This window comes from Scyliorhinus canicula, chromosome 11, assembly GCF_902713615.1.
Source record: "Scyliorhinus canicula chromosome 11, sScyCan1.1, whole genome shotgun sequence".
In the NCBI taxonomy this organism is placed as follows: domain Eukaryota; kingdom Metazoa; phylum Chordata; class Chondrichthyes; order Carcharhiniformes; family Scyliorhinidae; genus Scyliorhinus; species Scyliorhinus canicula.
This window is the reverse complement of record NC_052156.1, coordinates 125,933,851-125,959,982: the sequence shown is the minus strand read 5'-3', so window position 1 is coordinate 125,959,982 and position 26,132 is coordinate 125,933,851. Positions and strand designations below refer to the sequence as shown.

Genomic DNA, 26,132 nt, shown 5'->3' with positions numbered 1-26,132 from the left:
TTATTTTCAGAACTTTTATTTCCTCAGGCTGCAAAGTATTGCAATACATTACGTGTTTGTATTTAATTATTTAAAAAAAATCCTCATCAACAATCTCTTTACATTCTATCTTTCGGAGTGTTGTTGAATTCACAACGATCTTGAGATTGTCGTTTAGACAAATGGTCTAACTGGTTATAATTATGCTTTATTGCATTCTATTTAAAGACACGGATAACTTATCCACATCTGACTGCAGCTCGTTCAGGGATAGTTTTAGGGATGCCAGTTCATCCTCAGCAGCCTCAGTCTCTGCCGGCTTGGAAAGGAGGCTGTCCACAGTCAAGCCTAAGGCTTCCAGGTCACTCTTTGCCTCGCCGATTGAAGACCTCAGCTCGTCCACGGAGGCTTCCACCGTTGAGAACTTCTCGTCCATCCCAGCCTGTAGCGCCTCTTCCATCGCCTTTAAAGCCGCCGCCGCGTCCCGGTGCTTCTCGCCCATCTCGTGCACGCTCTTTTGCAGCTGGGTGAAGCTGTCCTCGTGCTTGGACCGCGCCTCCTCCGCTTGCTGCTTGTGCCGCGCCCCCAGGCTCTGCAGTTCCCGCTGCAGCACCTCGAGCCGTCCGCCGCCGCCGCCCGGGCTCGCCAGCTCACTCAGGTTGGCTTTCAGCGCCTGGATGTCCTCGCGGAGCGACGCCTGGGACTCGGCGGTGCCTCGCAGCGCACTCTGCACCGAGTCCAGCTGGTAGAACTCGAGCTTTTCCGACAAGTGGGTGGTGGCGGCGTTCAGATCGTTGACGTTCGCCTCTGTGGCGGCCAAGCGGGAATCCAAGCTCTCCCTCAGCCTCTCCGCGGCGGCTGAGGCGTCGGTGCTCTCTGCGCTCAGCATGTCTCCCTGCTCGTCCAGGCGCGCCCTGGCCTCCTGCAAATCTTGGCGGCAATCGTGCACCTCCTTGGACACGGCGTTGAGAGACACCTCAGCCCGGGAGAGCCGCTGCTCCAGTGCTGCCTGCGCACCGAGCTGCGAACGGCAGCTACTTTTCAGCTCACCCCACTCGCCGCTCAAAGTTGCCATCTCTTGGTGCTTTGCCTGGACAGTCGCTGCCAGGGCGCCCACTCTTGACTTCACTTCCTCGACGCTGCTCTCACTCTTCTCCTGCGCCTCTGTGAAAGTGGCGATGTTGTCGTGGATTGATTGGGTCAATTCCCTCAACTTCTCCTCTACCGTTTTTTCAAGGGACGCCACATCTCTCTCCCTTGCATCTCTCACGTCCTGGATCCCCTCGGAGAGGTCGCGGAGGATTTCGGTCTGCAGCTTTTGCAGAGTTTCGCCGATGTGGTGTGTCTTGCTTTCGCCCTTGCGGACTGCCGCGTTGGTTTCTTGCAACTGCTGCTGGGGTGTCCAGCAGGAACGAGTCCAGCCTGCCCAGCGAGGTCTTCGTAGATTCGACCTGCAACAAGAAATGGCAGAGGCTCCGTGTAAATCATTGCTACTTACTGGACATATAACACCAAACACAACGGGAACACATGCTTCTGATCTTTCCAATATCATAAATGCCCACTTAGCCTCTTGTGCAAGTGACAGAATTAGAATACTGCTGTATGGGCTGCTAATAAACAGTAATTCAGAAATATTCATTGACTTAACCATTTAGTGCTCCCTGGTTAAAAAGTCACCACAGTAAAACTCAGTGCACCCATCACCTTCCATGAAAGACATTTAGTTTGTTCAGTTAATATCAGAGAAAAGAAAACGTACAGTAAACAACAAAACAGCTTAATTTCCATAGTCTGTTGTAATTTCTTGCTGGTTCCATGTTAATTCATGCCTAATACTTTCCCTGTCAGAATGTTATAGGAGAAACATCAAATTTTCCTCAACAGTATTTGTTTTGAAATCTTTCTTTATTCTGTTGTGGGATGTTGGCGTTTGTTGGAAGGCTAGCATTTGTTGCCCTTTCCTAATTGTCTTTAAATTGAGTTGCTTACTCTGTCATTTCATAGGGCAGTTAAGGGTTAAACACATAGCTCTGGGTCTCCAGGCACATGTTGACAAGGCCAGGTAAGGACGGCAGATATCCTTGTCTGTAGGATGTTGAAATATGTTTATATTAAAGCTGAGTGAGATAGATTGTGCTTGACAAGGGTGTCAAAAGTTATGAGGATAGACAGGGAAGTGGAGTTAAGGCACAACAGATCAACCACGATCTTATAGACTGACAGAGCAGGCTTGAGGGGCTGAATGGCCTACTCCTGCTCTTATTTCTTATTTACTGATGTTCTTATCAAACTGGAAACTTTTAAGGATCACGTTAAGTTCAAACATATTCACTGAACGAACAAACATGGGCTATGTGGGACAAATAATTTATAAGCATGGCATTTGCCAGTCATGCTGTAGCTTCTTTAAAATGGAAACAGAGTTCTCAGACTGGTCAAGTTTCAGCAACCAGCACCACACTTTATTCCCTCATATCTGCAGGTGCAGACATGTTTATCTGGCCAAGTCCACTGGCTCGACAGGTTCAAGTTCAGCAGACTGACTAATGGAGACTGTACCACCTGCTCTGAAGATGCCTGAAGTGTATTTGCATGATTAGGCTAACACTGCCAGAGACAGTATGGGACACGTGCACCCGATTCCATCCCACATTAACCACAAATCCCCCCCCCCTTCAAATCCTGCCATCTATGTTCTCTGCATTTGGGGCTGCAACTGGGGCTGGTTTAGCACACTGGATACTTAATATAATGTTAACCAGACACGTTGGCTTTTAAAGCAGACCAAGGCAGGCCAGCAGCATGGTTCAATTCCCATACCAGCCTCCCCGAACAGGCGCCGGAATGTGGCGACTAGGGGCTTTTCACAGTAACTTCATTGAAGCCTACTCGTGACAATAAGCATTTTTCATTTTCATTTCATTTGCTGTCTTCTAAGCATCTTGTAATGCTGATTCATGGGAGGCTTCCTGTATTACCAGACAGGATCACCCTCGATGCTACCACCCAATGCAGCATCAACACCACTTCATCAGCCAGCCAACAGGGATTTTGAGGGTTGCTTCCACAGACTTGGATTCTGCCTTCCCGTTTATTGTGTCAGGCATTACGCTCCCCAATTCTGCAAAGTTGAACTATTAACATTATATTAAATATCCTTACACTAATACCATGTAATGGGGAAAAATCAACTTGTAGTAAAATTTTAAAAGCTTAAAATAATGTTTTCCCCCGATGTAGCTGTTTGTATTTAAATGGCTGTGTCCCTCAAACTGAGTTAAGGTGGTATATGTTTCGAATAACTCCTGGTAATCGTCATTCTGACCTTTAACACTTTGAACACCTCTGCTGGTATAAAACATTTTATTTAGCTCTCTGGTACCAGTATACAAAAGGACACGTACAAACAAACAAAAAATTGGAATAAATACTTGAGTCAACTGTGTTTCTCAGTGCTGATTTCCACTTTAGAGCTTGTACAATGTCACAACATTGGCATGCTGGCACCAAATATACAATCCAATGCTGCAAAGTTTAGCTGGTATCAGAGCAGGTGAGACAACAATAACAACATTTATATAGTGCCCTTAACATAGAAGAACATCTTGAGGCATCTTAACATCTTTGAGAGATGATGTTGCACTCTTGTCAATTTGCAGGAAAGGCAGCATTTTCTCTTTATTCAGGGGATGTGGGCATCACTGGCTAGGCCAGCACTTATTGCTCTTGAAAAGATGGTGGTGAGCTACCTTCCTGAACCACTATGTGATACAGGTATACCCACAGTGCTGTTCGGGAGGGAGTTCCTGAATTTTGGCCAAGCGATAGTGAAGGAACAGCAATATATTTCCAAGTCAGGATGGTGAGTGACTTGGAGGAGAACTTCCAGGTGGCGGTGTTCCCATTATCTGCTTATTTTACCCTTCTAAATGGTAATGGGTTTGGATGTTATCCATGAAGCCTGAGTGAGATCCTGCAGTGCATCTTGTAGATGGTACACACTGCTGCCACTGTTGGTCAGTGATCAAGTTAGTGAATATTTGTGGACGAGGTATCATTTTTTTAAATAATTTTTTTTTATTGGGTTTTTGAACAAGGTATAATTACCGTTATGTACACAGGATAAGAAATATATATATATACACATATATAGAAGAGAAGGGCACACCCAAACATACCAGAGAGAAAATAGTACATAGTGAAATAAATACAATAAAATATAAAATAGAATAACTGGTAGGGTATTGTGCATCAGCTCAACAGCAGCAGCTCTGTACACCTGGCAAAATGATTTACAACACATAAGTAGGCGACTTTGCAAGGGGGGAGAGGGGGTGGGTGGGAGGGTGGGGAGGAAGGGGGGGGGGGGGGGGGATTGGGGAGGCAAATATACATTTGGGTGCCGGGGAGATAATTACAGTGGCTGATACTTGGCTGTGTATCATGTTTTGTCGCTTGCTTCTCCCGGACAGGTCTCGCTGCCGTTTCGCGCTCGCCTCCGCTTCTGCCGCTCCTACCGTCTTCCGTCTTTATTTTCCTCGTTCCCTGCTCCTGGAGATGTCATGCTCATTTTGGTATCCCGTGCCTTCCTTCTGGCTCTCATTTCCCTGCCTCCCCCCCACCTCGCTGGTTCTCCTCTCTTGTTCCCCATCTCCTCCCCCCACCGTGGTTGGCCTTTCTTTCCTCAGGTTTAGCTGTCCCCGTTCCCCCCCCCCCCCCCCCCCCCCCCCCCCTCCTCCCTCCCGGTCTATCTCTCCCTTTCATGCCTTGGCTACTTTCCCCTGATTCTTGACTACTTACCCCTTATTTTTGGCTACCTGGCTATTCTTCCTCTTAGTTGTTGGCCACAAACAGGTCCCGGAACAATTGCGTGAATGGCTCCCACGTTCTGTGGAAGCCGTCGTCTGACCCTCAGATGGCGAATTTGATTTTCTCCATTTGGAGGGATTCCGAGAGGTCAGACAGCCAGTCTGCAGCTCTGGGTGGTGCTGCTGACCTCCAGCCAAACAGGATTCTACGGCGGGTGGTCAGGGAGGCAAAGGCAAGGGCGTCCGCCCTCCTCCCCAGGAATAGATCTGGCTGGTCCGAGACCCCGAAGAACGCCACTTTCGGCCATGGCTCCACCCTCACCCCCACCACTTTGGACATCGCCTCAAAGAAGGCTGTCCAGTACTCCACAAGTCTGGGGCAAGACTAGAGCATGTGAGCGTGGTTGGCCGGGCCTACTTGGCACCGTTCACATCTATCCTCCACCTCCAGGAGGAACCTACTCATACAGGTTCTTGTTAAGTGGGCTCTATGTACCACTTTAAGCTGCGTCAGGCTGGGCCTTGCGCAGGTGGAGGTGGAGTTGACCCTATGCAGTGCTTCGCTCCAGAGTCCCCACCCTATCTCAATCCCCAGGTCGTCCTCCCATTTCTTTCTTGTTGCGTCCAGTACGGTGTCGGCCCTTTCTATCAGTCAGTCACACATATCACTACAGTTTCCTTTGTCTAGTATGCTTGCGTCCAGTAGTTCTTCCAGTAGTGTCTGCCGTGGCGGTTGTGGGTACGTCCTTGTCCCCTTTCATAGGAAGTTTTTAAGCTGCAGATACCTTAGCTCGTTCCCCCTGGCTAACCAAATTTTCTTTGTCAGTTCGTCCAGTGTTGCGATCCTGCCGTCTGTGTATAAGTCCCTGACTGTCAGTGTCCCTCTGTCCTGCCCCCCACCTTTTGAAGGTGGCGTCAGTCAGTTCTGGTGTGAACCTATGGTTGTTGCAGATGGGAGCTTTGTCCGACATTTTGGTCAGGCCAAATTGCTGTCGCAGTTGGTTCCAGGATTGGAGGGTGGCTATCACCATCGGGCTGCTGGAGTGTTTTTTGGGTGGGGATGGGAGTTCTGCCATGGCGAGGGCCCAGAGGTAGGTCCCCACGCAGGGGACCCACTCGGCTTCTGTCTCCTTGATCCATCCCCTTATTCGCTCGGCCGTCGCCGCCCAGTGGTAGAATTATAGGTTTGGGAGGGCTAGCCCCCACCGGATTTTGTTTTTTGTCGGACCTTCTTTGGGATCTGTTGGAACCAACAATTCTACGGACATGTGCTTGTAGGATTAGAATAGCGATTTTAATATACTTACAACAGAGCCAGCCTGTTAGCCGTTGAACTTTCGGTGAACTGGCCGGCTGACCCTGTGGCACTGATCTTTATACAGCAGCTCCCGGGGAGGAGTCCTGGGCGGAGCCAAGGGAGAAGTCCCGTACAACTCTCGAGCATTCCCAGAGCTACTCCCCCTGGAGGTCAGGTTGTGCAACTGCACTTACAATATAGACACATGTATATACAGGTTATAATCCGGTGTGAATCACATTCACCACATTCATCCCCTGTGAAAAAAATCGAGTCCAGCGGGGGTGGTGGTTCACAGAGTTAGTCTGTCCGGTGGACGAATTGTTCTTTTAGATCTGCGGAGCACCGGGGTTGCAGCCTCTTGCGGTGGCTGGGTGGGTGTTGAGAGCTGGGGTACGATGGCAGACTCCGGGGCGGGTTTCGTCCGAACTTTATACACCTCTGGCTCGACCGGAGACTGGGGGCGGGCTGGTTCTGGCGCGTGGAACCGGTGGGGTGAGCTTGCGGAATCGGGGGCGCGAGGGGGCGGCAGCATAGGAAACGGGGTAAGGGGTTCCTCAGTGGGGGGGGGGGCTGGATCCAGCGGGTGCCAGGTCCCGAAGGGATACTGTGTCCTGGCGACTGTCTGGGAACTCCACGAATGCATACTGGGGGTTGGAATGGAGGAGGCACACCTTTTCAACAAGGGGGTCAGTTTTGTGCCCCCTGACGTGCTTCCTCAGGAGGACCGGGCCTGGTGTCCTCAGCCACGCCGGAAGTGAGACTCCCGTGGTAGTGCCCCTAGAAAAAAGTCGCTCGTGAGGGGTTTGATTTGTAGCTGTACAGAGGAGGGATCTGATAGCATGGAGCGCGTCTGGGAGGACTTCTTGCCATTGGGAGACTTGGAGTTTTCTAGACCGGAGGGTCAGTAGGACAGTCTTCCAGACCGTCGCGTTCTCCCTCTCCACCTGCCCGTTCCCCCTGGGGTTGTAGCTGGTAGTCCTGCTCGAGGCAATGCCCTTGTCGAGTAGGTACTGATGCAGTTCGTCGCTCATAAAGGACGAACCCCGGTCACTGTGCACGTAGCTGGGGAAACCGAACAGGGTGAAGATACTATGCAGGGCCCTAATGACTGTGTGGGAGGTCATATCAGGGCATGGAATGGCAAAAGGGAATCGGGAGAACTAGTCGATGATGTCGAGGAAATAGATGCTCTTGTTAGTGATGGGGAGTGGCCCTTTGAAATAGATCGCAAGGCGTTCAAAGGGCCTAGAAGCCTTGACCAGGTGGGCCCTGTCTGGTCTATAGAAGTGCGGTTTGCACTCCGCACAGATCGGACAGTCCCTGGTGACCGCTTTTACCTCCTCGTTGGAGAAAGGCAGGTTTCGGGCTCTGATGTAGTGGGCGAGCCGGGTGACCCCTGGATGGCAGAGGTCCACGTGGATGGCTTTCAGACGGCTGATCTGCACACTGGCGCATGTCCCGCGGGATAGGGCATCCGAGGGCTCGTTGAGCTTCCCTGCTTGATATTTAATATCGTAACTATAGGTGGAGCGTTCGATCCTCCACCGCAGGATTTTATCATTTTTTATTTTGCCCCTTTGCGAGTTGTCAAACATAAAGGCAACTGATCATTGGTCGGTGATGAGGGTGAACTTCCTACCTGCGAGGTAGTACCTCCAGTGACGAACAGCCTCCACGATGGCTTGTGCTTCCTTCTCGACTGAGGAGTGTCGGAGTTCTGAAGCGGATAGGGTACGGGAGAAAAATGCAACGGGCCTCCCTGCCTGATTTAAAGTGGCTGCTAGAGCTACCTCTGAGGCGTCGCTCTCAACCTAAAAGGGTGTGGATTCATCCACCGCCCGCATGGCTGCTTTGGCAATGTCCTCCTTGATGCAGCTGAAGGCCTGGCGCGCCTCAGCAGACAGGGGAAATCGTGTGGCCTTAAAGAGTGGGCGGGCTTTGTCCGCATATTGAGGGACCCACTGGGCGTAGTATGAAAAGAATCCCAAGCACCGTTTGAGGGCCTTGGGGCAATGAGGGAGGGGGAGTTCTAAGAGGGAGCGCATGCGGTCCGGGTCTGGGCCCAGGACTCCGTTTTCCACGACATAGCCGAGGATGGCCAGTCTGTTTGTGCGGTAAAAGCATTTCTCCTTGTTATAAGTGAGATTTAATTTCTGTGCCGTTTGGAGAAAACGGTGGAGGTTGGCGTCGTGGTCCTGCTGGTCATAGCCGCAGATGGTAACATTGTCCAGATACGGAAACGTGGCCCGCAGCCCGTACTGGTCTACCATTCGGTCTATTGCTCGTTGGAACACCGAAACCCCGTTGGTGACGCCGAAGGGAACCCGGAGGAAGTGGAAGAGGCGGCCATCGGCCTCGAACGCCGTGTAGTGGCGGTCCTCCAGGCGGATTGGGAGCTGGTGGTATGCAGACTTCAGATCCACCGTGGAAAATAGCTGATATTGGGCGATCTGATTAACCATGTCTGCAATTCTGGGGAGGGGATACGCGTCTAGGAGCGTAAAGCGATTTGTGGTCTGGCTATAGTCGACGACCATGCAAAATTTTCCCCGGTCTTGACGACCACCACCTGAGCTCTCCAGGGACTATTACTGGCCTCTATGATCCCCTCACTGAGCAGCCGTCGGACCTCCAATCGGATAAAGACCCTATCCTGTAGGCTGCATCGCCTGCTGTGAGTAGCTACTGGCTTGCAATCTGGAGTGAGATTGGCGAAGAGATGAGAGGGGGAGATGCGCAGCGTGGCTAGGCTGCAGATAGTGAGTGGGGGCAGGGGCCCGCCGAAGCTGAGGGTGAGGCTCTTGAGGTTGCACTGGAGATCCAGGCCTAATAAGAGTGGCGCGCAGAGATCGGGCAGGACATAAAGTTTAAATTTAGAATAACTAGCGCCTCGAATTGTGAGCGTAGCGACGGTGCGTCCTTGGATTTGGACTGAGTGGGAGCCCGAAGCGAGGGCGATAGTTTGGCTCACTGGAAAAATAGAAAGCGAACAGCGTCTTACCAGCTCTGGATGTATAAAGCTCTCGGTGCTCCCGGAGTCAAAGAGGCATGGCGTGATGTACCCGTTGATCTGGACCTCCGCCATCGAACTTCGTAGGTGCTTGGGGCGGGATTGATCCAGGGTGACCGCGTTGAGTTGCGGGCCGTGTGGTGAGTGCCCGGGGAAGTCGTATTCTTCAGATGAGCTTTCTGAGCATGCCGATGTAGATGGGGCTCGTGGATCGCACATGGTGAGCGGCGAGGAAGATGGAGGCCACCATGAGTCGCACGCGGCCGGCCGCACGGTGGGGGTTTGCCAAGATGGCGGCCCCCATGGATCGCACGTGGCGGGAGGGGGCGGGGTCGGGGCGTAGGCCGCAGCGTTTCGGGCCCCGCGGGCCCGCTGGTGTTGGGAGCGATTTGTTCTCTGCAGGGGAGTTAAAAACTGGGGCCCTTTTCGCGAGGCACACTCTGGCATAGTGGCCTTTCTTCCCGCAGCTGCTGCAGGTCGCGGATCGGGCTGGGCAGTGCTGCCGCGGGTGCTGGCTTTGGCCACAGAAATGGCAGGCTGGGGCAGCTGAGTAGCTGGCTGGAGCAGCTGAGTAGCTGGCTGGGGCAGCAGAGTAACTGGCTTTGGCAGCGCGGTAGCTGGGGGGCCGTGCAGCACAGGCCTGGGGGGACTGTTGGTCGGGGATCCACGTTGAGGTCGCGAGGTCCGCGGGAAACGATGTGAGGCTGTGGAAGGAAACTTCCGTAGTGGTAGCAGCCTCCACAGTAGTGTCTAAGTCTTGGGCCCCCTTTTCTAGCAGTCTTTGGCGCACATAGTTAGACCTAAGGCCCGCTACAAAAACGTACCGCACAGCAAGGTCCCTATATTCAGCCCCGTAACGGCTTGATAATTACAGTCATTGGAAAGATTGTTCAATTCCCTTACAAACTCGGCAAGCGTTTCTGTAGGCCGCTGATGGCGAGTCATAAACACGTGGCGTGCATAAACCTCGTTAATGGGCCTAACGTACATTTTGTCCAATATAGCCAGCGCTGCGGTGTAAGAACCGGCCGGATTCAGCTGTGTGGAGATTCTGTGGCTTACCCTCGTGTGCAGTAGGCTGAGTTTTTGTTCCTCCGTTGTTCTGGCGGTGCTGGCTTCTGTCAGGTAGGCCTTAAAACATCTCAGCCAGTGAGAAAAAAAATCCTTAGCCTCTGCATCCTGTGGGTCGAGTTCTAGGCGTCCAAGCTTGAGGGCTGCTTCCATGATTTCTTCGACTGTTTCCTAAGTATATTAAATTATTGGAACCAACAATTCTACGGACACGTGCTTGTAGGATTAGAATAGCGGTTTTAATATACTTACAACAGAGCCAGCCTGTTAGCCGTTGAACTTTCGGTGAACTGGCCGGCTGACCCTGTGGCACTGATCTTTATACAGCAGCTCCCGGGGGAGGGGTCCTGGGCGGAGCCAAGGGTGAAGTCCCGTACAACTCTCGAGCATTCCCAGAGCTACTCCCCCTGGAGGTCAGGTAGTGCAACTGCACTTACAATATAGACACGTGTATATACAGGTTATAATCCGGTGTGAATCACATTCACCACAGGATCCTAGCATTCCCCCCCCCCCCCCCCCCACCCCCCCATACGAACGCCATGATTAGTTTGTCCAGCGCTTTGAAAAAGGCCTTGGGGTGTAATTGGAATGGATCTAAACAGGAAGAGGAACTTGGGCAGTACGTTCATTTTGATCGTCTGGACTCTCCCCGCGAGGGAGAGTGGGAGTGTGTTCCATCTTTGCAGGTCCTTTTTTACTTCCTCCGTTAGACTGGTGAAGTTCCATTTGTGGATCCCTTACCAGTCATGGGCTATTTGGATCCCCAGGTAGCGGAATTTGTGTCGGGCTTGTTTGAACGGCAGCCCCTTTAGTGCTGCCCCCCCTACTTGCGGGTGCACGGGGAAGATCTCGCTTTTGCTCATGTTGAGTCTGTAGCCCGAGAAGGCTCCAAACTCTTTCAGGAGCGCAATGATTCCTCCCATGCTGCTCTGTGGGTCCGAAATGTAGAGGAGCAGGTCATCTGCAGTGTGAGACTCTGTGCTCTCTGCCTCCCCTTCGGATCCCCCTCCAGCTTTTTGCTGCTCTGAGCGCGATTGCTAGTGGCTCGATCGCTAGGGCGAACAGCAGCGGGGACAGTGGGCATCCTTGTCTGGTGCCCCTGTGCTGTTGGAAGTATTGGGAATTGGTATTGTTGGTCCGTACGCTCACCATGGGAGCGTTGTATAGGAGCTTTACCCAGGAGGTGAACCCTGTTCCAAGCCCAAACCGCTCCAGTACCTTTATGAGGTATTTCCATTCTGCATCTAGGGAGATGATCACCTCTTGTGTTCTCTCCCCGGAGGGGGTCATTATCACGTTCAGCAGGCGTCTGATGTTCGAGGTAAGCTGTCTATCTTTGACGAAGCCCGTCTGGTCCTCTGTGACCACCTCAGGTACACAGGCTCCTCGCCTTTTGGCCAGTATTTTGGCGTCTGCGTTCAGCAGTGAGATGGGATTTATGACCCACATTCCGTTGGGTCTTTGTCTTTCTTAGGTATCAGCGAGATTGAGGCCTGTGCTAGCATGGGTGGCAGTGTGCCCCTAGCTAGCAAGTCTGTGAACATCTCCTGCAGTGCTGTCGCAAATCTTTTGTAGAAGTCTGCCGGGAATCCTTCTGGTCCCGGCGCCTTCCCGCCTGCATGGAGCTAATGCTGTCCATGATCTCTCCCAGTGCTAGTGGTGCTTCCAGGTCCCGTTTTCTGCCCTCCCCCACAATTGGAATGTCCAGTCCATCAAGGAACCGTTTCATCCCAGACTCCCCCCTTGGGGGCTCTGAGGTGTACAGCTCTTGGCAGAAGGCCTTGAAGGTTTTGTTAATCTTTTCTGGTTCTGTTTCTAACGTGCGTCTGGTACCCCTGATTTGTGCAATTTCTCTGGTGGCTGCCTGCTTTCTCAGCTGGTGTGCCAACAGGCGGCTGGCTTTGTCTCCGTGGCCCGCGTGCCTGGCGGAGTTGGTGCACTGCTTTCCTGGTGGAGAGCAGGTCAAAGTTCCTTTGTAGCTCTTTCCTCTCCGCCAGGAGCTCTACGGTCGGGGCCTTGGAGTATTTACGGTCTACCTCCAGTATAGAGTCGACCAGCTGCTGCCTATCCACCCTTTCCTCCCTATCTCTTTGCGCTTTGAAAGCGATGATTTCCCCTCTTAGTACGGCCTTTAGCCCTTCCCAGAACGTGGAGGGTGAGTTCTCCCCGTTCTGGTTGTTCTCCGTGTACTCTGCTATGGCCCGCCCTATCCTTTCGTTGAAGGCCTTGTCAGCTAATAAGGCACCGTCCAACCTCCATGGGGGCGTTGGGCCCTGCCCGTCTCTAGCCGCACGTCAATGTAATGTGGAGCGTGGTCTGATATCACAATTGCGGAGTATTCCACTTTGTCTATCCCTGGAAGCACCGTTTTCCCCACCACAAAGAAGTCAATTCTGGTGTATACGTTGTGTACTGGGGAGAAGAAGGAGAATTCCTTTTCCCCCGGGTGGGTGAACCTCCAGGGGTCCACCGCTCCCATCTGCTCCATAAAGTGACCGAGTTCCCTTGCCATGCTTGAGGTTTTCCCCGTTTTGGGGTTTGATCTGTCTGTCTTTGGATCCTGTACGCAGTTGAAGTCCCCCCCCCCCCCCCAGGATTAGTCGATGCGTCGCTATGTCTGGGATTTCTGCCATGGTCTTCTTGATGAAGCTCGTGTCAAGCCAGTTGGGTGCGTACATGTTAACTAGTACTACGGGTGCCCCATCCAGCGCGCTGCTGACCATGACGTACTGTCCTCCCGGGTCCGTAACCGTCTTTGTCATCCTAAACATCGTCCTCTTGCCCTTGTCCCATAGCAGGAATGGTAGGTTTGTCCCACCCAGCCCTTTCTTACCCGCAGTCTGTCCTGCTCCCTCAGGTGTGTCTCTTGGAGGAAGACTATGTCGGCCCTCATATTTCTTCGGTGGGACTCTGGATCTCTTCACTGGGCCGTTGAGTCCTCTTACGTTGTGGATGAGGTATCATAAGTGGGCTGCTTTGCCCTGGATGGTGTCAACCTTCTTGAGTGCTGTTGGAGCTGCACTCATCCAGACAAGGAGAATATTTCATTACACCCCTAACTTGTGCCTTATAGATTGTGGATAGACTCTGGGGCGTCAGGAAGTGAGTTACTTGCTGCAGGATTCTGAGCCTCTTACCAGGCTTGGGGCCACAGTATTTAAATGGCCAGTCCAGTTCACTTTCTGATCAATGGTAATCCTGATGAACACTGCAAATCCTAGCTTTCAGCCACATTTCCAAAATCACAGAACTTTGTTTTGCTGCCATTCACAAAGTGTTCGATACCCCATCAGTCCTTGTCAATTTGACCACAGTTCGAAGCTAAGAAAGAAGTGCAAATGTACGTTTCTGTTCTGACATAATGACCAATGCAAGCAGCTGGTGCATGATGGTGTCTTCTTCTGTCACACCATGTACTAATTCAGAGGGCCATTAGTCTGTGGAATTCTCTTCCACAGAGAGCAGTGGAGGCTGGGTGATTGAATTTATTAAAGGCCGAGTTTAATAGGTTTTTGACCAACAACGGAGTCACGGGTTATGGGGGCTAGACAGGAAAGTGGAGTGAGACCACAATCAGATCAGTATGATCTGATCGAATGGTGGAGCAGACTTGAGGGTCCGAATGGCCTACCTCTGGTCCTAATTCTTAGGTTCTTGTGTACTGTTTGTATTCCACTATAATAATAATCTTGATCATTGTCACAAGTAGGTTTACATTTACACTGAAATGAAGTTACTGTGAAAATCCCCTAGTCGCCACACTCTGGCGTACACAGAGGGAAAATTCAGAATGCCCAATTCACCTGACAGCGTGTCTTTCGGGACTTGTGGGAAGAAACCGGAGCACATGGAAGAAACCCACACAGACACAGGGAGAACATGCAGACTCCACACAGACAGTGACTGAAGCGGGAATTGAACCTGGCACCCTGGCACTGTGAAGCAATTGTGTTAACCACAGAGCGACAATGTCGCCATACTGGTGCATGTAATATAATAATGGTGTAGTATTTTATGTGAAAGATAACTATTCCACATCCTAGAAAATCAAATGAAGTACCTAGATTCTTTGGTGCTTAATGTATATTTCATCTAACCATTTTTGCCTGATGTTCCCACTTATTTTGGTTCTAAGGTCTGCGGATAATGATTCAACACTCTTGGACCCAAATTGTCCATTAGGTTACTGATGACCTTAACGTATTCACCTGATTCGGCATTAACGTGGTGTTATTTATAGACATTGCTGCACTCATCTCCCCTCTGGCTTTCAATAAATTGAGTTAGCTATTTTACAGTTATGCAATAAAACTTTGTATTCCTTAACGAACATGTAAATGTGTTCTAATACCTATGAATTTTTTTTTTACTCATTACTTTATTTTCCAGGATTATGCATTCATAGATACGCCTGTTAGGGTAAAAGTGTATTTAAAGAAATAATAGCCTAATCTTTTAAAACGTATGCTGGTAAAGCATATCTAAGTAAAATAATTAACTGTAGCATTACAAATGCACAAGTGAATGTTTGATTATTTAGTTTGAATCCTGAGAAAAAGTGCTGGGCATCTTTGGAAGGATCATCATTGAAGGTTATTCCAAATGATGGTAATCTTATTGCAGTTTGTCTGGTGGATGTACCTTTAAGAAATCGGTGTTTATCTGGAGTGTCAACAGACATTTGAAGGCCTAAAGGCTGTGTTAACCAATGCTCCTGTGTTGGAGAATTACAAGGGGCTCTGTGATCAGATTGAACGAATGTATCTGACCTTAAAGAGAAATGCCGAGGCATAGAGCAATGGATGGATCGTGCAGAGACCTTCTTGTCCAAAGAGACTGTCAATAAAGAGGGATTCCAGGTGGAGGAAGAATGACTAAAATGGACTATGTTATTATAAATGTTTGCGTCTTTTGTCTTGTTAAAAAAAAGTATTTTACTGTTAGTATTTCTTAAAGGAAAGCAAAAGGGGAAAAATGAAACCATCTTGAAGTTGATGGTTTATTTTTTTTCTTGGGGGGAGGTGTCAGGTGGATGTACCTTTAAGAAATGGGTGTTTATCAAATAGCCACAGTGATGTCAGTGTGTGGGTGGAGCTGGGCTCCGCACTGCTTTTTACTTTTGTTTTGTGCTGAAAGCTCGTTTTAGCTCTGTGTTTAGTTTCACTTTCAGTTGGAGAGCTGCATGTGAACCAAGCAGATGTGTGGATTGATCTTTCTCTCTACAAGCTAAAGAATGTCTTCAGTTCATTGATGATTTCAAAGTAATACCTGTTTCTGTAGAGAATTTGAACATGCTGTCTTTGTTAAAAAGTGTTTTGGGCTTATGGATGTTGTTAGGAAAGTTACTAAGGGTTACCTATAGAATATTGTATTTGGGAAAGTATCAGTGTTTTTAGTTGATATGAACTGTGTGTTTATAAAGTGTTAACTGAATTCATAGAGTAAACATTGTTTTTTGTTAAATACTTCAAATCTCTGTTGCATCACACCTGTAAAGTGGGCCCTTGTGCTCCCCATAACCAAAATCTATTGAAAATTATGGGTCAGGTGAACTCCATGATATACTTTGGAGTTTTCTAAACCCTGGTCCATAATAAATTGGGGGCTTGTGGGATAAAGGATGGATCTTGGCCAATATTTTGGGGCCTAACAAGATGGGTCTGTATGAACCGCATTCAATCGGGTCTTTGTCTTTCTTAGGTGTTCGCGAGATTGAGGCCTGTGCTAGTGTAGGTGGCAGTGTGCCCCTTGTCAGCGAGTCTGTGAACATCTCCCGCAAGTGCGGGGCCAGTGCTGTCGCAGAAGTTTTGTAGATATCCGCCGGGCACCCATCTGGTCCCGCCGCCTTCCTTGCCGACTTTCTATATTCGTAAGAGTTTTGTCATTTATATTATATTTCCACTCTCTGTTAGACCTACCGAAACGCATTACCTCATATTTGTCTGGATTAAACTCCATTTGTCATTTCTCTGCCTATGTACTGCTGTATTCTCTGACAATCCTCAACACTATCTGTCACTCCACCAACATTGGTGTCATCCACGAACGTACTAATCAGACCAGCTACATTTTCCTCCAAATCATTTATGTATACTACAAACAACAGAGGCCCCAGCCCAGATCTCTGCGGAACACCACTAGTCACAACCTTCCATTTAGAAAAACACTCTTCTACTGCTACCCTTTGCCTTTTGTGACCGAGCCATTTCTGTATCCAACTTACCACCTCACCTCTAATCCCGTGTGCTGTCACCTTTTGTACCAGTCTGCCATGAGGCACCTTGTCAAAGGATTTACTGAAGTCCATGTAAACAACATCCATGCCTTTCATAGAAAATACAGTGCAGAAGGAGGCCATTCGGCCCCTCGAGTCTGCACCGGCCCGCTTAAACCCTCACTTCCACCCTATCCCTGTAACTCAATAACCCCTCCTAACCTTTTTGGACACTAAGGGCAATTTAGCATGGCCAATTTACCTAACCTGCACGTCTTTGGACTGTGGGAGGAAACGGGAGCACCCGGAGGAAACCCACGCACACGGGGAGAACGTGCAGACTCCGCACAGACATGACCCAGCGGGGAATCGAACCTGGGACCCTGGCGCTGTGAAGCCACAGTGCTATCCACTTGTGCTACCGTGCTGCCCATTCATCAATCATCTTTGTCACCTCTTTTACATCCCCGTCTATCTCTTGTGAAGCATCTATATCCTCCAACGTTCAGCTGCCAATCCTGCCCTTCCTTTCACCACATTTATGTGATAGCCACAACATCGTAATTCCAAGTACTAATAAGTGCTCTAAGTTCATCTGCCTTACCTGCTACTGTATACTTCTGGTGTTGAAACAAATACACTTCAAACCACTGCGTTTGAGCAGACAGGGTGATGTTGTTCTCTATTTCCCCTTCAGTTATTACACCTTCTAAGCTAACGCTTTGGTTCTCACCCCCTGCCATACTAGTTTAAATCCTCCCAAGTAACTCCAGCAAACCTCCTCCGTTTAGTGACCTATACCACTAGGCCACAGGAAGAAACCTAAACCTTTGTGAGACTGACATGATTTGAAAATGCAACCTGGAGCCTGAAGCGCTACGATTGAGCCACATCCCACATGAGGAAGGCGCTGGATGAACTGTACACAGTCATAAACAACTATGAAACAGAACACCCGGATGCCTTGTTCATTGTGGCCGGAGACTTCAACAAAGCCAACCTCAAGAGTGTACTGCCAAAATTCCACCAGCACATCTCCTGTCCCACCAGGGGCGACAACACTCTTGACCACTGCTACTCAAAAATCAAGGGCGCCTACCGTTCCATCCCCCGACCGCACTTTGGGAAATCAGACCATAAGACTGTGCTCCTTCTCCCGGCTTACAAGCAGAAACTCAAGCGGGAGAATCCAGCTAAGAAGGTTGTGCAGTGCTGGTCCGAGGAGACAGAAGAGCTCTTACGTGACTGCTTGGAGACAGTGGACTGGTCCATATTTAAGAACTCAGCGACTAACTTAAATGAGTATGCCACCACCGTCACAGACTTCATCAGCAAATGTGTGGACGACTGCGTGCCAAAGAAAGCAGTACGTATGTTCCCCAACCGGAAACCATGGCTCAACCGCAAGATTGACTCCCTACTGAAGGACAGATCTGAGGCGTTCAAGGCAGACGACCCTGTCCTAGACAAGAAATCCAGGTACGACCTCCGCAAAGCCATCCGAGATGCCAAGAGAGAATATCAAGCTAAGCTAGAGTCACAGACAGACTCTCGGCGGTTGTGGCAAGGACTAAACAACATTACGGGCTACAAAGCGAAGCCGAGCAGTATCTCTGGCAGCAGCGCACCCCTCCCCGATGAACTTAATGCATTCTATGCTCGGTTTGAGCAGGTAACCAACAATCCGCTGTCGAGTGCCCCAGCAACCCATAATTCACCCATACCCACCATCACAGTTTCCGAAGTCAGATCGGCCTTCCTGAAAGTGAACCCACGGAAGGCGATGGGCCCGGACGGGATCCCTGGTCGTGCACTCAGAGCCTGCGCATACCAGCTGGCAGAGGTATTCACAGACATCTTTAACCTATCCCTACTCCACTCCGAGGTCCCCACCTGCTTCAAGAAGACCACCATCATACCGGTACCAAAGAAGAACCAGGCAACGTGCCTCAATGACTACCACCCGGTGGCCCTGACGTCAGTTGTAGTGAAGTGCTTCGAGAGGCTGATCATGAAGTGCATCACCTCCATACTCCCGGAACGCCTTGACCCACTTCAATTCGCATACCGTCGCAACCGGTCCACATCAGACACCATTTCCCTGGCCCTACACTCATCCCTAGAGCATCTCGAAAACAAGGACTCCTACATCAGACTCCTATTTATTGACTACAGCTCCGCCTTCAACACCATAATCCCAGCCAAGCTCATATCAAAGCTCCAAAACCTAGGACTTGGCTCTCCACTCTGCAACTAGATCCTTGACTTTCTGACCAACAGACCACAGTCAGTAAGAATGAACACCAACACCTCCTCCACAATAGTCCTCAATACCAGTGCCCCGCAAGGCTGCGTACTTAGCCCCCTACTCTACTCCCTGTACACACACAACTGCATGGCAAAACTTGGTTCCAACTCCATCTACACGTTTGCTGACGATACGACCATAGTGGGCTGGATCTCGAATAACGACGAGTCCGAATACAGGAGGGAGATAGAGAACCTAGCGGAGTGGTCTAACGACAACAATCTCTCCCTCAATGCCAGCAAAACTAAAGAGCTGGTCATCGACTTCAGGAAGCAAAGTACTGTACACACCCCTGTCAGCATCAACGGAGCCGAGGTAGAGATGGTGAGCAGTTTCAAATTCCTAGGGGTGCACATCACCAAAAATCTATCCTGGTCCACTCACGTCGACGCTATCACCAAGAAAGCACAACAACGCCTATACTTCCTCAGGAAACTAAGGACATTCGGCATGTCCACATTAACCCTTACCAACTTTTACAGATGCACTATAGAGAGCATCCTATCGGGCTGCATCACAGCTTGGTATGGCAACTGCTCGGCCCAGGACCGCAAGGAACTTCAGAGAGTCGTGAATACCGCCCAGTCCATCACACGAACCTGCCTCCCATCCATTGATTCCATCTACACCTCCCGCTGCCGGGGGAAAGCAGGCAGCATAATCAAAGATCCCTCCCACCCGGCTTACTCACTTTTCCAACTTCTTCCATCGGGCAGGAGATTCAGAAGTCTGAGAACACGCACGAACAGACTCAAAAACAGCTTCTTCCCCACTGTCACCAGACTCCTAAATGACCCTCTTATGGACTGACCTCATTAACACTACACCCATGTATGCTTCATCCGATGCCAATGCTTATGTAGTTACATTGTATATATTGTGTTGCCCTATTATGTATTCTCATGTATTTTCTTGAATTCTGTTTAATTCCCTTTTCTTCCATGTACTGAATGATCTGTTGAGCTACTTGCAGAAAAATACTTTTCACTGTACCTCGGTACACTTGACAATAAACAAATCCAATCCAATCCAATCCAATGCCCACTGAAAAGCTCCTTTTACAGGAGCATATATTGGAGAATTAGCCATGAGGCACAATACAGTTGATTCACACCATCAATGATTTTCTAGCCATTAACTCACTTTGAATTGAAAGCACTGGCGTCTATGTCCAATAGCCAATTTACACTCACATCTAGCAGAGAAATTGAACCAAGTTTGAAGTTTTACTTATTTAATATCTAGAGTCCGTAACAAAGGATTAAATTGATGAAAATTTGGAAAGGCATGGATCAATCAGGTATAGGCAACAAAGTGTGCCTGACTAATTGAATTTTCCAAGGAAATCACTGTGTGCGGTGCGGACAAAGTGATCTTGTAAATATTTTCAGAAGCTAAGATGCCATATATTATTGTTTGTTCATGGGATGTGGACACCATAGGCAAGGCCAGCATTTACTGAGAAGATTTGGTAATGAGGCACCACCAGTAACTGCTGAAGTCTGTATGATGTAGGTACACTCACACTGCTGTTCTTGAGGGAGTTCCAAGATTTGACCCAGTGACAATTACATAATGGCGATATATTCCAAATTAGGATGGTGTATGACCCAGAGGGGTATTTGCAGGTGGTGGTGTTTCTATGCACATAATGCTTTTGTTCTTTTAGGTGTAAGAGGCTGTGGGTTTGGAAGGTGCTGGTGAAGTGAGTTGCTGCGCATCTTGAAGATGTTACATGCTGATGCCACTGTACATTTATGCTAAAGGGAATAAATGTTTGATGTGATGGATGGGGTGGCAATCAAGTGGGCTGCTTTGTCCTCGATGGTGTTGAGTTTCTTGAGTGTTGTTGGAGCTGCACTCATCCAGGCAATTGGAAAGTATCCATGACATACTTGACTTTTGTCTTGTAAATGGTGGAAAGGTTTTGGGAGTTGGGTGGTGAGCTTCTCATCCCAGAATTCCAAAACTCTGATGTATTCTTATAGCCATGGCATTTAAGTCATGTGTACAGTTAAATTTCTGGTCAATGATGGTACCCAGGGTGTTGATTCAGTGATGGTAATGCCATTGAATTGCAAGTGCACATGGTTTATCACCTCTTGTCAGCAGTGGTCATTTTCAGTGGTGCTTGTTTGGCACAAATGTTACTTGCTAAGTAACAGCTCAAACCTGAATATTGTCCATGTCTTGCTGCGTTCAAGAATGGATAGCTTCATTATCTGAGGAGTTGCAAATGGTAGAATGGTATTGAAAACTGTGCAGTTATCAGCAAATATCCCACTTCTGACATTCTGAGGGGGGAGGGAGCAGCATGGGGGGAGGTGATTGATGAATCAACTGGATATATGTGAGCTTACGACATTGCTCTGATTAACCCCAATAGCAATATTCAGGATGTGAGCTACGCTCGCCAGGCCAGCATTTGTTGCCCATCTCTAATTGCCCTTGAGAAGGTGGTGGTGAGCTGCCTTCTTGAACCACTGCAGTTCCTATGGTGTAGGTACACCATTGTGCTATTAGGGAGGTAATTCCAGGATTTTGGTCCAGCCAACAGGAATGTTGATATATTTCCAAGTCAGCAGTGACTTGGAGGGGAATTTCCAGGTGGTGGTGTTCCCATTGGAGAGTAAATGTCTCTTCAGCACTATTGATGATACCTTCCATCACTTTGATAATGATTGAGAGTCAACAAATGGGGTGGTAATTTTGTGGTTTGAATTTGTTCTGCCTTTTGTTCTTAGGATATACCATTTTATTGGGTAGATGCCAGTATTGCTATACTGGAACTGATTGGCATGGGGCACAGCTAGATCTGTAGCACATGCCTTCAGTGCAGCCAGGTGTTAGCAGGGCCCATTGCCTTTGTTGTAACCACTGTGCTCAGTCATTTCTTGACATTGTGTGAAGTGAATTGAATTGGCTGAAAATTGGTATGTGTGATGTTGTGGACCTCAGGAGGAGTCCATGATCGATCATCCACTTGTCACATCTGGCTGAAGATGGTTGTAAATGCTTTGGCCTTGCCTTTTCAACTGATGTGCTGGGTTCCGCCATCAGTCAGGATGGGGTTATTCATGGAGCCTCTTCCTTCCATTAGCTTTCTAATTGTCCACCATCATTCATGATGGGATTTGACAGGACTACAGAGCTTTGATCTCATCCATTGATTATGAGATTGTTCTGCTCTCTACATAGAGTACTGCTTCTGCTCTTTAGCATGCAGCTAGTCCCGTGTTGTAGCTTAATCAAGTTGGCATCTCAATTTTAAGTATATCAGGAGCTGATCACAGCATGTTCTTCTACACTCCTCTGAACCAGGATTGGTCCCCTGGCTTAGTGGTAATGGTAACATGAGGGACCGACTGGGCCATGAGTTCACAGATTGTAAAAATGCTGGAAAATCTCAGCAAGTCTGGCAGCATCTGTAGGGAGAGAAAAGAGCTAACGTTTCGAGTCCGATGACTCTTTGTCAAAGCGAGTAATCGGACTCGAAACATTATCTCTTTTCTCTCCCTACAGATGCTGCCAGACTTACTGAGATTTTCCAGCATTTTCTCTTTCATTTCAGATTCCAGCATCCGCAGTAATTTACTTTTATTAGTTCACAGATTGTGGTTGATTGCAATTCTGCTGCTGCATGGTTGCTTGCTTTTGAGCTGCTAGATCTGTTTTGAATTGGGCGGCACGGTGGCGCAGTGGTGGCACTGCTGCCTCACGGCGCTGAGGACCCGGGTTCAATCCCAGCCCTGGGTTACTGTCTGTGTGGAGTTTGCACATACTCCCCCGTGTCTGCGTGGGTCTCACCCCCACAACCCCAAAGATGTGCACGGTATGTGGATTGGCCACGCTAAATTGCCCCTTAAATGGAATTTAAAAAAAATATCTGTTCTGAATCTATTCCAATTAGCACACTACTACACAACATGATAGGGGATGCCCTGTGTGAACATGTGGTCAGTCCTAATACTGTCATGGATTGGATAGATGTGTCTGAGTGACAGATTGATGAGGACAAGATCGAGTAGGCCTTTGTCCAGGCCTCTGGACCATTAGCCATGTAAGAATCTTGTTAAAAATGGAAGATAAATGATTTTAAAAGGAAACATAACTGCAAGAAAAAAGGTGACCACGGATCGGCAGAGGGTAAATAGATACTTGTTTCTGTATTATCCTGTTGTAGTCATTCCTTTGCACTCCCGCTTTATGCATGAGTTGGCTGGAGGTGGATGATACCGGAGAGACCAAATTGAGGACACAAAGCATGGAAGTGTGCAGAAAGTACAAGAAGCACAGCTAGAATAAGTGGGGTTATTAAAAAAGCAATGCTTAATGCAGTGCAGTGTGAGACAGTCCATTCTGGGGGCGGCATGGTAGCACAGTGGTTAGTACTGTTGCTTCACAGCGCCAGGGACCCGGGTTCGATTGCCGCCTTGGGTCTGTGCAGAGTCTGCACGCTCTCCCAGTGTCAGCATGGGTTTCCTCCGCGTTCTCCGGTTTCCTCCCACAGTCCAAAGATGTGCAGGTTAGGTGTATTGGCCATGATAAATTGCCCCATAGTGTCCAAACGTTAAGTGGGGTTGTTGGGTTACCGGGATAGGGTGGAAGTGTGGGCTCAGGTAGGGTGCTCTTTCAGGGGCTGGTGAAGACGCGATGGGCCGAATGGCCTCCTTCTGCCCTGTAAACCTTCTGATTCTGTGATAACGGTGAATGTAGCCGTTCCTTAAATGGTAAGATTGTTAATAAACAGCCCGCAGGGAATGTAAGATCATATGGTGCATATAGTTACATCCTAAAGGCGAGAGTGCAAATACATAAGCAAATCGGATCCTGGATGGTGTAACTTCTATGTAAATGGCCCACGTGTGTGCACATTACCTGATTCATTCTGAAATCGATTCTTAAAGCGAGGACCCGCTTGCCTTCGACCACACATTGGGGGGGGGGGGGGGGGGGGGGGCGGTTTGGAGCAGAAAGATGCAAGACTTGAGGCACAAGGAGCCTCGATCTTACCTGTTGCAAAACGGTCCCCAACTTGGCTGCCAGCTCGTGGCCCCGGAGGGAAGTCTCCTCGCTCCTCCTGTGAAGGTGGCTGAGCTGCTGCGAGAGGCTGTGGGCGTACCAGGCGAGGAGGGCAGCGGCGGCGGCCAGAATGAAGAAGAGGAGGAATTGGAGCAGCACTCTGCCGGTGGCCGAGCCGGAACCTGCACCTCCTTTGCTGCTCTTCGTGCTCTTCTTGGCCACGTCATCCTGGCCCGTGTGGGAACCCCGCTCAGAATGGTTCTTATTTCTTTGTTTCAGGGAAGACATATTCTTCTGAGAAGGTGAAATCTCCCAAGTTAGATAAAACGAGTCAGTCTGTGTATGGGGGGGGGGGGGGGGGGGGGGGGGTGCAGCTTGCTTATCAGTTATTAGTGTGGTTTATGTCCCTCTAACTCACTTTCTTGCGAAGCTCCACTCGCAGGAGGATCGTCAGTGAGTCCGGCCCGAGAAGTTGCTCCTTAAAGTTTAGATTTCTTTCTCCCTCGGCGTTCCCGGCCTCTCCGTAATGCTGGGAGCAGGGCTGCAGTGATTTGCACAGGGGCCGCTCCTGCCACGTACTCTGGGAGGGGAACACGCTCATTTCGGATGTACAGCTGACTCCAGTTACATCACCATCCCATATCCCACGACCTGACTCTCATCGTTCTCACAGGCGACTGCTTAACGTGCAATTGACACAATTTCTTACCCCTCCCCGGATGGCTCATGTGCAGCTATGTCAGTTGTAACAGGCTGTTGGACCTCCTGGTTCGATTCATTATTCACTTTCATTCAGACACAATATGATTTGATCATGAGAGCCGTAATCAGGAGTTGTGAGGAATACCCCGGCATATTTGTCCACTTGTATCAACACCCATTTAACTGGTTATTGTAAAGAGGAATTGCAACTTTATTAATCCATGTATCCAAGGAGTTGTAACTCTTTTAATCCCTACATCCGAGGAGTTGTAACTTTATTAATCCCTATATCCGAGGCGTTGTAACTTTATTAATACTTGTAAACCGAGGAGTTGTAATTTTATAAATCCCTGTAACCGAGATATTGCAACTCTATTAATCGCTGTAATTGAGGAGTTGTAACTCTTTTAATCCTTGTCACCGAGAAATTGCAATTCTATAAATTCCTGCAACCCAGAAGTTGCCACTCTATTAATCGCTGTAATTGAGGGGTTGTAACTCTATTAATCTCTGTAACCGAGGAGTTGAAACTCTATTAATCCCTGTAACCGAGGAGTTGTAACTCTATCAATCCCTGTAATCGAGGAGTTGCAACTCTATCAATCCCTGTATCTGAAGGGTTGTAACTTTATCAATCCCTGTATCTGAGGGGTTGTAACTCTATCAATCCCTGTAACCTAGTTGCAACTCTATTAATCCATGTATCTGAGGAGCTGCAACTCTATTAATCCCTATAACCGAGCAGTTGTAACTCTATTAATCCCTGTAATCGAGCAGTTGTAACTCTACTAATCCGTGTAACCGAGGAGATGTAACTCTACTAATCCGTGTAACCGAGGAGTTGTAACTCTATTAATCTCTGTAATCGAGGAGTTGTAACTCTATTAACCCCTGTGTCCGAGGAGTTGCAACTCTATTAATCCCTGTAATCGAGGAGTTGTAACTCTACTAATCCGTGTAACTGTGGGGTTGTGACTCTCTTAAAACCTTTAACCGAGGAGTTGTAACTCTATTAATCCCTGTAACCGAGGAGTTGTAACTCTATTAATCCCCGTATCCGAGCAGTTGTAACTCTATTAATCCCTGTAAACCGAGGAGTTGTAATTTTTAAAATCCATGTAACCCGATAAATTGCAACTCTATTAATCGCTGTAACCGAGGAGTTGGCACTTTATTAATTCCTGTTTCCGAGGAGTTGCAACTATTAATCCCTGTATCCGAGGAGTTGTAATTTTTAAAATCCATGTAAACCGATAAATTGCAACTCTATTAATCGTTGTAACCGAGGAATTGTAACTCTATTAATCCCTGTTTCCGAGGAGTTCGGGGTCGATTCGTATTCGGGATCTGTATTCGGGACATCGATGGTAACAGACGAATACAAGGTTAAAACAAAGATGCAGTCATTCAGTATGAAAAATAATCCAGGAGATCCCCCTACTTCCTCTCCTCGGGACCACCAGCCCGATTCTACATCAAGCAAACGGCTGTGGTTTTGATAGTTTGCTGCTGCCATTGCCCTGCCGAGACAACGTGGCAGCCTGGCTTCACAGCGAGGAGAGAATGGAGGCGGGCTGGCCGAGGGAAGGAGCCAAATCACTTCAGATAAATTGGCGAACCCGTGAAACTATGTCACATCTGTCCACATTTTTAATCACAGCGAGTGAAGGAGATTGTTCTTGTCTCTCTCCCCCCCCCCCCCCCCCCCCCCC

The 26,132-nt window shown here is 48.8% G+C and overlaps 1 protein-coding gene across 1 annotated transcript; it reads right to left on the bottom strand.

Moving 5' to 3' along the window:
• LOC119973358 (cytoskeleton-associated protein 4-like) lies at positions 1-24,582 on the bottom strand. Its single transcript, XM_038811331.1, is given in 3 exon segments — positions 1-1,375; positions 1,377-1,430; positions 23,710-24,582. Coding segments are annotated over 3 exon segments (1,539 nt in total). The 5' UTR covers positions 24,007-24,582; the 3' UTR covers positions 1-187.
• Between the last annotated feature and the right edge of the window lie 1,550 nt (positions 24,583-26,132).